General features: G+C 35.1%; 1 protein-coding gene across 1 annotated transcript in view; it reads right to left on the bottom strand.

The window, feature by feature from the left end:
- Positions 1 to 12,897, bottom strand: part of APAF1 (apoptotic peptidase activating factor 1) — a 36,316-nt gene that overhangs the window by 12,225 nt on the left and 11,194 nt on the right. The window contains exons 10-19 of the mRNA XM_014964268.1: positions 11,958 to 12,089; positions 10,054 to 10,167; positions 9,313 to 9,491; positions 7,330 to 7,456; positions 5,140 to 5,265; positions 4,401 to 4,532; positions 2,898 to 3,023; positions 1,579 to 1,740; positions 1,148 to 1,276; positions 233 to 358 (exon numbers count right to left, since the gene is read on the bottom strand). Coding sequence (XP_014819754.1) covers positions 233 to 358; positions 1,148 to 1,276; positions 1,579 to 1,740; positions 2,898 to 3,023; positions 4,401 to 4,532; positions 5,140 to 5,265; positions 7,330 to 7,456; positions 9,313 to 9,491; positions 10,054 to 10,167; positions 11,958 to 12,089 — 1,353 coding nt within the window. The remainder of the gene's footprint in view (positions 1 to 232; positions 359 to 1,147; positions 1,277 to 1,578; positions 1,741 to 2,897; positions 3,024 to 4,400; positions 4,533 to 5,139; positions 5,266 to 7,329; positions 7,457 to 9,312; positions 9,492 to 10,053; positions 10,168 to 11,957; positions 12,090 to 12,897) is intronic.

The raw sequence follows: 12,897 nt of genomic DNA on the forward strand, positions 1-12,897 counted from the left end.
GTGAGGGTGATGAAACACTGGAGCAGGTTGCCCAGAGAGGTGGTAGATGTCCCATCCCTGGAACCATTCAAGGTCAGGCTGGACTGGGCTCTGAGCAATCTGGTCTAGTTGATGTCCCTGCTCATAGCATGGAGGTTGGACTAGATGGGACCTTTAAAGGTCCCTTTCAACACAAACTATTCTATGGTTCTATGAAATTCACATTTTTCAAAAAAGAAAGATGCCATCTTACGCGTACGGTCTGGTCATCAGATGATGTCAGAAATAAAGATCCATCTGGCGAAAACGTCACACAGTGAACCCAGCTCATGTGTCCTCTGCAATATGCTACTTTTGATAAAGACTTAATATTCCATAACTACAACAAAAATATGAAAGAAGAACTCAAATGGATTTAGACCGCATTTACACAGAAAACAGTGCAAAACAAGTAGTGTGTATATACATATATATATATACTTAATCAATGTTTCTTGTAGTATTTTCTTACTTCTCATTCTGAAATCAGATGTAACAAGAATTGTGCCTGCTTATCACTTTCGAAGGTCAGGAAAATTAAATCAGCAGCCTCTTTGACTGCTATAATTTTAAAAGATGAGGGGACAAAAAAGAAAACTAAAATACAAGTTCAACTGACCATGTAGATTGCAAAAACAAACACAAACCCAAATAACAAAAAAACCCCAGACAACCCCAAAACTGATACTTGTACAGGCTTACTCTAGCTGTGCTAGCCCCCGAGTCATGCCAGGTGGTTTTTTCCTTTTTAGTGAGTTGCCACGTTCCATAGCAGCATACAGAAGAAGGGAGGGCTTTGTTTGAGTTAAGCAATGGGAAGGCCTATGCTCGAGAGTGACAACGGTAATTTTAAAGAAATTTAGTAGCCTAAAAGCCCAGTCTTTTTATATAAACAAGACTCCTCTTGTCCAAAGTGAACATTTAAAATGTCATTTCCCAGTTAATATTTTACATTTCAGAAGTGAACAAAGATTAACAAGAATGAAGCACACTGAAAGCCTGCTAAAATAGCTAAAATGGTTTTATCTCTGCATACAAGAAACTATTAAGACAAACTATTCAATTTAGTATAATATTTTATACTATAAGTATTCCTTCCTGGCATATTGTAGCAAAAGCAATCACTTACCTCAACAGAACAGTGAGACAAAGCAACTGCTACTAACTCATCACCAGGACAAAAGTCACAGTATTGGATTGTGCTGTGATGACTTATGATGACTTGTGTTAACAAATCACACGTTTTAACATCAAAAAGCTGTGAACACATAATTACAATAGTTAGCATCCAATACTATGACTTCACTACAGAAAAACAGCTTATATGCTCAACAGCATACATTCTTGAATTTAGAAGGATATTTCTGTCAGTTAAGAAGTTCCTTGCCCACAGATTTTTACTTTACACACACTTTAAACCATGCACCTTATATCTGAAACATCTTAATGGCCTGGAATTTTAGCTTTTATCATAATTTCTAACTACATGATCTTTCAGATCCTTTCCAACCCAAACCATTCTATGATTCTTCAAGAAAATTAATAAAATGAGGCACTTACCAAAACCTTATTTTTGGCTACCACCAAAATCATGTTTCCATTTTTGGACCATGAACAACATTTTACTAAGACCTCCACATCATCTGATTGCTCATCCGCATTTTCGAAGAACTCTTTTATCTCAATACTTTTCAGTTCATTTGCTGAGCGTGTTTCCCAAAGCTGCAATAAAAAGTAAAGGAAATACACAAAACCTCTTTTTACTGACGCAATACAGAATAAAACAAGGGAGAGCTAACTCCCAATCACTTCCAGGAAAGAAGGAAGGTGAGGGGGTTATAGAATACAAAAAAAGCCTTTGCTAACTTCCCCAGGCCAAGAAACAGCATTAGAATATTCACAAGCCCAGCCAACTTACACCAAAAGAAAAAAAAAATAAACAAACCAAAACCACAAAGCCAGAAACAACAAAGAAAAACAAACAAAAATAAAGAAAACAAAACAAAACAAAACAAAACCCCAGAAGACAGGATTACACTGTAGCAGAACCCACTCCCTGGGTTTTTCCCCTCTCGTATCATTCCAGCTACAACACTATTAACAGACGAGCAAAAATAAAACTAATACCTGCTCTGCAACTCCATTTAAGTCCATTCACCATGAGAAATCTAGTATACATCTAACTTTGCACCCTAATGCCTTTGAGGCACCTGACAAAAATCTATTGAATATTTCTGTTCCTTCCACCACAACTTTCTTTTCAAATGCCAACAGCTTCAGCAACCCTTCTTTCCAGATTTAGCAACTCTACAGAAAGGTAACAGTGTTTTAAGAACTGCAATTCTGAAATAGCATAGTTCTGTGGCAACCAAAGGCAATACAAAGAATACTTACATTCTGTGGTAAAACAAAACACAAATCTCTCAATTCTCATCTAGCACATAGATGAAAAATGGCACATAGAAATTGCTTTTAACTTTTATGATATTCATTTTCAGAGATAACAGAACTTTCAATTAATCTAAAAATTTATTAATTTTTTTAAACCAAGTTTCACTCCACTCCCCCAAGTGTTCTTAAAGTACATTAGGAAAAAATAAAAGAAAAAAAAAAAAGATGGTCAAAGGTAAAGGGTTCAAAATGAGGCTAGCTAGGATTTATTTACAACTACAGGCACCCAACTTTTTTTCCCTGGTACTGGACGAGATATTTCAAATCCTGTATTAGAAATGGGATGAATAAACAACTGCTTCAGGATTTAACTCATTAAAGCTGACCATACAGACACAAAGTTTCTTTATACATATTTTGTGTTTTATAAAAAAAGAAAAATAATCCATCATCAAAACAAACCGTTGATTTAAAAATACACTGTGTACCTTTACTGTTCCATCTGTTGAGCAGCTAGCAATGTATTCATCATTTGGTGAAAATCTACAGTGACTGACGGAATTTATATGACCAATCATCGTATTTCTACAATATTTTTTGTTCAAATCCCAAAGCTGCATGAGAAAAAAAAACAACATATAAATATCATGACATTCACGACCTGTTCAAAAGACAGATTATTCATGTTCTTCTCAAAATCATGCACCAGCAACCAAAACATCATTTATTTTCTTCTTAGTTTTGCCCCGTTCTTCTCAAAATCATCAACATCATTTATTTTCTTCTTAGTTTTGCCCACATGGTCATGGACTTGATGCTATGCCTCGGCCCCACAGTTTACTATTTACTAATCTGCTAACTTGCATGAAAACTATTGGCATCAGGATTACATAAAACTAGTTAAACTTTCTGTACAGTGCAGACAAGGCTGTTGAACAGCACAAAGTTACTGAAAGTTTCCTCAAACTAAGGAAGAAGATTCCTCTTGCCTCTTTCCCTTTCAACTTTGAAGTTCAGAATTATGTACCTTACACATAATTAAAAAACGAAATCTCTCCTGTTTGTCTTGGACAGTCTGAATATCCATACCACTGCAGAATAAGATCAGCATAAGCACTGCAACAAAGGCAAGAATATACACCCAGGGCAGTAGAACCATCATCTTCAGTGCCAGTTAACTATTTGATTTGCTTATCTGTCGGTCACACTGGATGGGGCTTTGAGCAACCTGGTCTAGTGGAAGGTGTCCCTGCCCATGGCAGGAGGATTTGAACCAGATGATCTTAAAGATCCCTTCCAACCTAAACCATTCTACGATTCTATGAAATTGCACTCTTATTTGCCACAGTCTAGGTCTTACTTGATTCTTCCATTTTCCCCTTTCCCTCAGATGCATACTTCAGTTGCCCCATTTCTGCTCTTTCTGGGTATACATACTGCCTCCCAACGTGAACAGTGCCAGCTGGTTAACCTGACAAACCTCTTGCTTTAATTACTGTTGTTTTCTTGGCTTCCACCTTCATTTCTTTACTATGCCCATCAATTTAATCAAAAACTGTACCTACTACACTTCTATAATGCTGTATCCCCCCCTCAATCTTTCAGCATCCATTTTTTTACATTACAAACTTTTTAAATCCTAAATTTCTGCCTTCATTTTTCTTATGCTGTTTTTAATCAGGTATTTCACTGCCATACTCTCCCAATTCCCATCCCACCTTCTAAAAGTCTTGCCAAAGCCCTCACCTTCATGCCCTACCAACAGGACTTTGCTTATTCTCCTTTGCTGAGCATAAACACTCTTTTTCTGTTCTGCTGTGTTGAAATCTGATTACAGAGCTGTAGTCAGTACTCTTAATGTGTTGCCATCTCTCTTCTACCAGGCTCATTAAAAAAATTTAATTTACAGAATTTAAATATACTTAGATATCACTAATTATCCTGTTATGATAAGCAGCATGAGAATAATAATCTAAACCTTTTCTACTTACTTTGATGAAAGTGTCATTTGAGCAGGTGGCTAAAAGATACTGACCACTCCCGTTATTGAACTGGCAGCAATTGACCTGCTCCGAGTGTTCTTCATATACACACTTACACTGGCCTGTTCTTGAATTCCAAATCTAGACAGAATTGAAGGAGGAAAAAAACTTTTAAAGTACTTAATTTTTAAAAATCTGTAAATTTTGCTGAAATACAGATAAAACCCTAAAACACTCTTTATAACACCTCAAAAATGTTTTTAAGATAGACGGAAAGTGTGTATATATATACACACACACAATTAGAAACAAGTTATGAGGGGAAAGTCATAATTCAGATTAGAATCTTATAAATACTGTAATTTCACCAAGGTTTTGCTACAGTACTGAGGAATTTAAAATTCCAAATTATTCACGTTAAGAAAAAAAGCCTATGAAAATAAGAATTACGGATATATTCATTGTGTATTATGGATAGGACTGGACTCACACATTATGTTCTACTTAAAAAGACTGATCTGATAATACAAGTATCATAAGTCATTGTTCTGTAAGTGTGATGTTAACATTAAGCATCTTTTACAATATCTAATAAGTAGGGCTTTTCTCTTTGTCTCTTAAGTAGTGAATTATCCCCATTAGATTTAAGACAGTTAAAAAAACCTTTAGTCTTAAAAATCTGCTCTGCCTGAGTTGGTTAAAACTGAAATTAGAATTAGTAATTTGAAAAAAAATTCTATTTCCTTACCTTCACTTTTTTATCAGCTGAACAAGTTGCTACAAATTCACCATCTGCAGAGAAAGCGCAACAAAGTATTTCATCATCATGGGCACTTATCTCCAGGAGTCTCTCTCCACTTTCTGTTTTAAACACCTAAAACAATGAACAATAAAATCTTTTAACTCACATACAATTTTAAAACACAAAGTTGTTGGTTTTTTTCTCTCAAAGATCTCTCTTTAAATAAGCTCTTCATAGAATTGGTTTACTTTTGAAAAAAAAACAACCTTTATAATTTCAGGGAAATTAACATAATAATTATGAAAATATTCAATTTGAGCTTCAGTTTTGTAAGGATGATAGAAGTTGTTAGGGAGACAAACTGTGAAAACAGATTTTAAAAAACATTTCTCTATGCAATGTGCGTTTCATTAATGCCTTTTTGTACTCTCACTATTTAAGCCTAAATACACAGCCTTTCTCAGTACTTCTAAATAGTAACTGCAAAACACTGTCTCTCAATAAAAACTAAACCATTCTTAAAATTACAAATTCCAGGTTTAAATATATATAATATTCTTCTGAGGAAAGTAAGAATTCCAGCAGCAATTGATGATCTGGGGAACAAAGAAGAAAAAGTAGTAGTGAAAAGTTGTACAGAATGCCGCAGGTCTCAGTCTTGAGCTAGTTATAGACAATAAAAGGACAGGTAGGGAAAAAGGCCACACATCAATTTCCCAAAATTCTGCAATTTAACTTTACAAGGTGTGGGCAGGGATGGTCAGGTCTCCTTTTCCTCTTTAGGTTATATATTCTTAATTATTAAAACAAATCATATTGTACTTTCAACAGCAGCACAGAGGATGCTACAATTGTCAAGTCCCCATTTCTTTCCTTTATTTTTTCATTGAATGGGAGTATCAATGACGATTAAATGGTTGGTACTTGTTCAAATAACTGTATAAATACTGAAGTAACAGGAAATTTACATCTGCAGTAATTTCTGCAGAATATCTGTTCTTAATCTAATAAAATTATTTTTTTTTTATTTTACAGAAACAGTAGAAGTAGCCTTGAAAATAGAAAAGCTTAGGCCACTATTACAAAAAACATGAATAATTTCAGAGTTAACGAAAAAAAGGACTATTGCTGATTTTCCTATTACTTCTTCAACAAAAGCTTAGTTTAAATGCAATCACAAATCACAGATTTTACTTTTTTGGGTAGGAAATGAGGAGAAAAATAAGCAACCTGCAGTCTCAGTAATGAGGCCATTTAGTACAGAAGCCCAGCACAGTAACTTCAGCACAGCACAAAATGAGTACATCCACCAGGACTCTCCTTAAGTGGATGCCACAATCATAATATTGTCGAAGCCAGCAAATAAAATGATTAAATGAAAACACAGTGACAACACATTAAGTAGCCAAATGAACAGCAACTAAGCACCACTAATGTTATTACTTTAGTATTCAACTTATCAAGCATCCAAAAAAATACCAAAGGCTCGCAGAAACGTTCTTTTCCCTTACCTTTGGCTGTCTGGAATATGGATACTTTACCAGGTTATTGTCTGGCTGATTGCTAGTTTTCTGGAGAGCTGGCTTGTTCCCCTCCCGGCAGACTGCTGGCAAATTTATATTAGTCACTTTCCTCTCTGTCTCCCCTAATCCACTTCCTAAGCACTTTGAGCCCATTTCCAATCTAATACTGTCCTCAACTTCAGGGATTCATTTTTCTCCCCAGATTTATTTCTTTTGCATAAGACAGTTTACTAATTAAGCACCAAGTAGCACAATGTCCATTATCATCCCATAGAAATAGTAAAGCTGTAATTAAAATACTTTACTAAGTTCTGTAGATCTACTATGACTAGAAACATTTTTGCAAGCAAATATTAAATATGCTGCAGTGCATTACTTAGGCTGTGAGCTTTTCTGTATCAATTAAAGGCATCTCATGTTCACGTATTACACCATCATGATATAAACCTTGAAATCACACAGTTAAGCTTCTGAACTAGAAAATAATGCTTACTATTCTAGACATGCAATTTGACATTTACGTAATAATGTGTCCTTTTTAATCATTTGTCTCCAAGAAGTTCTAGATCCCTAATATCTCCACATAACAGCAGAAGGAAAGCAACAGGACTGTTAACAAATGTTATCAAAATGGTACACTGCATATCTTTTCACTCATGCATAGGCATCTTACCTGAAGTGTTTTATCAGCTCCACATGATGCTATTCTTTGTCTGTCCTTAGAAAAGCAGGCATGGTAAACTGCATCTCTATGTGGACGAACAACCAGACGGTAGAGATTTTTCAAGGATTTTTTATTTCTACAGGGTAAAATAGTTGGTTTTAGATGAGTAGGTTTTCCTAATGCATTTTTATTATTCAAAATCCTCTATAAAAAGATAACAGTTTTTCCATGGATCTTGAGCAGCAAGCTTTATAACAAATCAACCAACCAACCCACTTTACCTTACCTCTCAGCCTTTATGCTGAAGTAATAAAGGAAATGCAAATTTCAACATTTTCTCAAGAGTTTTTACTGCCTTCCAATAGTTACAGCTTAGAGATCAAGAAAGGCAATAGCTGCATGAGAAATTAACATGCAGTTTAGGGGCAAAGGTGGTGAACTGCAAGATGCAGCATTTTTATGATCCGATACATGCCATTTCCAAATACAAATTTCTTCCTGAGAATTCCTGTCCTGATGCACGTTCCTTTTCATGCTTACTCAAAAAAAGTTTGTGAATTTGTTTAGATCTTAGTAAATTTACTTAGTTTTCCTAGAAATGACTCAACTCTTATCATTAAATATTTAAATAAAATCTGTGATTATCACTGCATTTCAATCAGAGATTAAGTACAGAATCTAACACACCTTAAACGATTCTTGCCTCACTTTAACAAAAACTTAGCATTAGTAGCAATCATGATCATCCTCTTTAGCCAGCTCTTAATGCAGGAAGCTGTCACAGTAATAAGATTTTTTTTGGTGATGAATACATTGTTAATATTTTTTCTGGAGTCTAAATGAATCAATGCACTTCAAGTTTTTATCATTACAAGATTCAGTCTTCAAGTGTAGCATTTAAATAATGGTTAAAACATCTCAAACAAAGTAGGTGTACTTTAGAATGAAAGCAATTTTTCACTGCAAAATACTGACTCATCAAAGCCAACTTTTTTTTTTTTTTAATAAATTTTAATAAAGCCAAAATTGCTGGTCAAGAGAGCAGTGCATTTATCTACATATCCTACAAATCATTTTTAGAACCTGGTCCTAGGATGGGACACAAAAACATCAGTCTCTGTTCTGGTGATTTCAGTCCTGTTCTTCAGCATGTCTCCCACATCCAAGGTGAAAGCCCTGCCCTAACAGGAGATGGACTCTGCTGAATTGTGCAACTTTCAAGAGTTTTTGTTAGAATTCTGTTAGCAAAATGAAATAACCAAGTATTCAAAGAGAAGACCTGAATTTCAGTATGCACGGATTAACCTGCCTGGTTATTACCATAATAACCTGACATAGAGTCATTCTGATTTTTAGCCACCAAACACTGCAGATATCAGAACAGAAACATCAAACAGAAGAATCTAACAGAGACAGTAATATGGTCAGATGATTACTGGACTATACTGGAAAAACATTAAGATATGTATACTTTTTCCTTAAACAACTTCCAAAAATATGAAAACAGCAAAAAATTATTTAAATAGGAGAAATTTCAAGATTGGGTAGAGATTATAGAGCCTTTCAGTATTTTCCATTTCCTACTTTCAGAAAGTTTGCAAGTTCACACAAATGCTGTCCATTTTAAAGTGAACATTTTACTAGAAAACCTAAACGCATACTGTACCATACCCAATACTCACACTACAATTCTAGGTTTTTTCAAAAAAAAAAAAATTCTTTAGCAAAGTTTCAAAGTATCTTATTTTCATCTTTGTATAGTTATTTAAAAGGAATAATCATTGAGTATAGAAGTAAATATATTCCTCTATTTATTTCTATGTAATTGTTACTACTTTGTGGCCTTACATATCCAGAGTTGCCCTCCTCCCACAAGTTCCTGAAAATTATTTCACTTTATCCAGAAAAAACTGCAGCCATACGTTGTATTTAATTGTATATTAAATTATTTTCTTGGATCAGGGGATCGGCAGATGGACTGTAGCTACTTACATCCATTCCAAATAAAATGCTCCTCTTTCTCTTTGAGCATGTAGCTTGGCTTGTTGATACACCTCTGATGTCTCTGGCTGACAAAGACCCAACTGCACAATGTCAGGAAATGGTTGCCGTCCAAGAAGGTGCCCATTTAAAGACAGAAATTCCTGGAAGTTCTCACGTACTGTGCTGTCCTATGTACAGAACAGATATTTGATAACAATGTGGATTAATTTCCTAAATGCCCTTTGCTTTTTCAATTTCTATACAGCTAATATTCTTACAGAAGCACTTCATTCTACTTTTCTATTTAGTTCTATTAGCAAGTACATGATAGACCGAAATACTTCATTATCCTATTCAGGAAAGCATATTACCCTTATTTTTCAAATAAAGGATACTGGCAACAGTTGATTTACTCAATAAGCAGTCAATGTGAAATGTTAGAAAGACTAGTACAAGTGGTCAAAAATTCTGCAGCTCCTCAAAAGCAGAGTGCCATATACACTCACCATTAGTTATTTTTATTCACGTTAGTTTTTGAGTTCCATGGTCAATTACAACATACAGAAGTTACAAGTAAAACTGGAAACTTAGTTTTCTTCATTTTCCTCTTATCCAAATTAAAGTTTAGCTTTCTACTGGTTTTATGTTTCAATTGTTTAAGCCTTCTATATATCTCCCATATATACATACATCGAACAAAATGCAATTAAACATTGGAACAGGCTAATTATTTACATTTTAGTATCATACCTTTTGATCCAGGATTGAACTGTATTCCACATATTCATGAATCAGATGAGCAGGCCCTACCAATTCTGTTTTAGCTTTAATCCAATCTAGAGAAAACATAAGATCACAGAGTTCCTAAAAGAAATAAAAAATTAAGTTCAGAGTGTGAGTTCCACAACAGAATCTACTTAAGGGGGGAAAAAAACCCATAGGAAATATATTAGTTATTCAATATGCTTTGGTAAAATTGTCTCCAGTTAAAAACTTAGGCAATTTCCTGCTTCCTGCATCTTACTCGATCAGGTATGAAAATTCTGGGTATAGAACGTTAAGCTTGTTATTTCAATGCAAAGGTCTGCTCTTTCATACAGCTAGTCAGAAAAGAGATGGGAGTACAAAAGCAAATCTTGACTTTTGTAGCATGCAAGACTGGTTTAAGATACACCTCTCATAAAGCTCCTTCTCATCCAGTTTAGCAAAGATCACTCTGCTAATAGTGATCTGTTGCTCTTCTTAACAGATGCTGAATTTGAATAAAAGCAAAAAAAATTACAATTGAATTTAACTTAAAAATGAGAAAGCTACTTAAAAGGCAATCAGAAACAGCAAACAATTATTAGAGTATTTCAGTTGGAAGGGACCTACAATGATAATTTAGTCCAACTGCCGGACTGACCACTTCAGGGCTAAACAAAAGCTAAAACATGTCATTAAGGGCATTGTTCAAATGCCTCGAATACTGACAGGCTTGGGGCATCAAACACCTTTATAGGAAGCCTGTTCCTGTGTTTGACCACCCTCTCGGTAAAGACATGCTCCCTAATGTCCAGTCTAAACCTCCCTGGTGCAGCTTTGCACCATTCCCACTCATCCTATCACTATATTCCAGGGAGAAGAGATCAGCACCTCCCTCTCTACTGCCCCTCCTCAGGAAGCTGTAGAGAGCAATGAGGTCACCCCTCAGTGTCCTTTTCTCCAAATTAGACAAAACCCTAAGTCCTCAGCTGCTCCTCACAGGACATGCCTTCCAGCCTTTTCACCAGCTTTGTTGCCCTGGACACATCCAAGGACCTCCACATCCTTCTGAAACTATGGGGCTCAGAATTGCACACAGTACCCAAAGTGAAGGATGTAAAATACACAAAGTGTATTTTATATGATGCGTTGGATGAACCATCTCAAAAAAGGTTCAACTGAAAACGTTTGAGTACATGTGAAATAAAGCAACTAGCAACTGGGACCAAATGCTATTCAAGGCAAGAATTCTAAAGACATTCAACTGAAATAACTGAAATATTCATATTGCTGCATGACTTGCATCTTATGCTAGCTCAGTACCTAAAGAGCAGTAGGTGGAAAAAACAATAGCAGTGGTTTTAAGGTCCTAAAGCAATCCTGGGAACAAAAGATTTGCCCATATAAATCTTACTAGGTTTTTTTTTATGCCTGTGGAAATCTGGTAACACAGAGAATGGACTCTTACACACAAATCAGTATGACATAAGAAGAAGAAGCTAACAAGACTTTTTTTTTTGTAGAAAAAAGTAACTAATGTAATCAAAATCTCTGAAGAAATCAATTTACTTGTATTATATAATAAAACAGGCCTGGTTTTTCAAAAAGGTTTAGAAAAGATTTCCTATCAAAGCTTCTTCAAAAGGAAAAGAGTAACACAAGCTGTTACGATACAAAAGAAATCTTCTCAATAATTGGTTGAAAAGATGAAACGCAAAAGGCAGAAATTAAGTAGTTTTCATAACAGACAGTGATTACGAGTGGAGTCCCTAAAGGACTCTATATCGAGTGTTTACCTATCCGCACAAAAGCCCGGGAGAAGAGAGGTTCAAGTGGGAAAAAGCCTGGGGGGAAAGGCAGTGGTAAGGGTGGGTCAAAAAGGGGAACACAGAACACTGGTCAGAACTCACCTTCTGCATGTTGGCACCAGCCATGTGATACGCCAGAAAGTTATACCAGTACATGCAATCCTCTTGAGATGGAACAGGCGTATTAAGTTTGTAATATTTCTTATACTGATTTACTATGTTTTTATGTAGCTCCTGAGATGTGAATCAAAACACATTTTCAGTTAATATATACCAAAGTATTGATTGGTTTCAGTTTTGAGGAATTATTATCAATATTATATTGTATATAGTATTGAGGAATATTATTATTTCTCAATCATTATAAATCAACAAATGAATTAAGAAAAGCTTACCTTCCAAAATTGTACACTTAACCTAATTTACTGCTTAAGACTTCTCCAGAAACATGCTCTGGATGTTAAAAGACACAAAAGTAAGCTGTTAGCCTTCCTTCTACAGGAAGCTATCAAATCAGTCTTCATATTAAGTGTGGGTAGCAGCAAAAAAAAAAGAAACCAAACCAAAAAAACCCCACATATATATATGCCTAAAAACTTGCCTTCTGTTCATATTTACTCATTCTGTCTCATTTACTCATTCTGATACATTTATTGGGTGCAACTTACAGGTACTGGCCCTGAGAGTATTGCTTTAAATTGGAAAAAAAAAAAAAGTGTAAAAAGCACTTTCTCTATATTAAAGAAGAAACTTCCTATTCTAGTAGGGCCTTGATGCCTTTGGAATCATCAACCGAACATTCCATCTCCTGCTGGAAATGTCTTTGACAGAGAAATAATGGATATTGGGCCTTCTCTCAGTTTAGTTTCTTAGATCCAAATGGAACCACCATGAAATCACTCCATAGTTTCAAGTTGAAAATACACATTTTTAATTACTCAGCATTAAGTTTAACTGCATTGCAGACCTATTCTATGAAGCTACTCTGGATACCATTTAACAAGGGAACATTTTCTGAAGAATGCTCAGCTTTAGAGAGTGA

The sequence above is a fragment of the Calidris pugnax genome, unplaced genomic scaffold, assembly GCF_001431845.1.
Source record: "Calidris pugnax isolate Ruff unplaced genomic scaffold, ASM143184v1 scaffold44, whole genome shotgun sequence".
Taxonomy (NCBI): domain Eukaryota; kingdom Metazoa; phylum Chordata; class Aves; order Charadriiformes; family Scolopacidae; genus Calidris; species Calidris pugnax.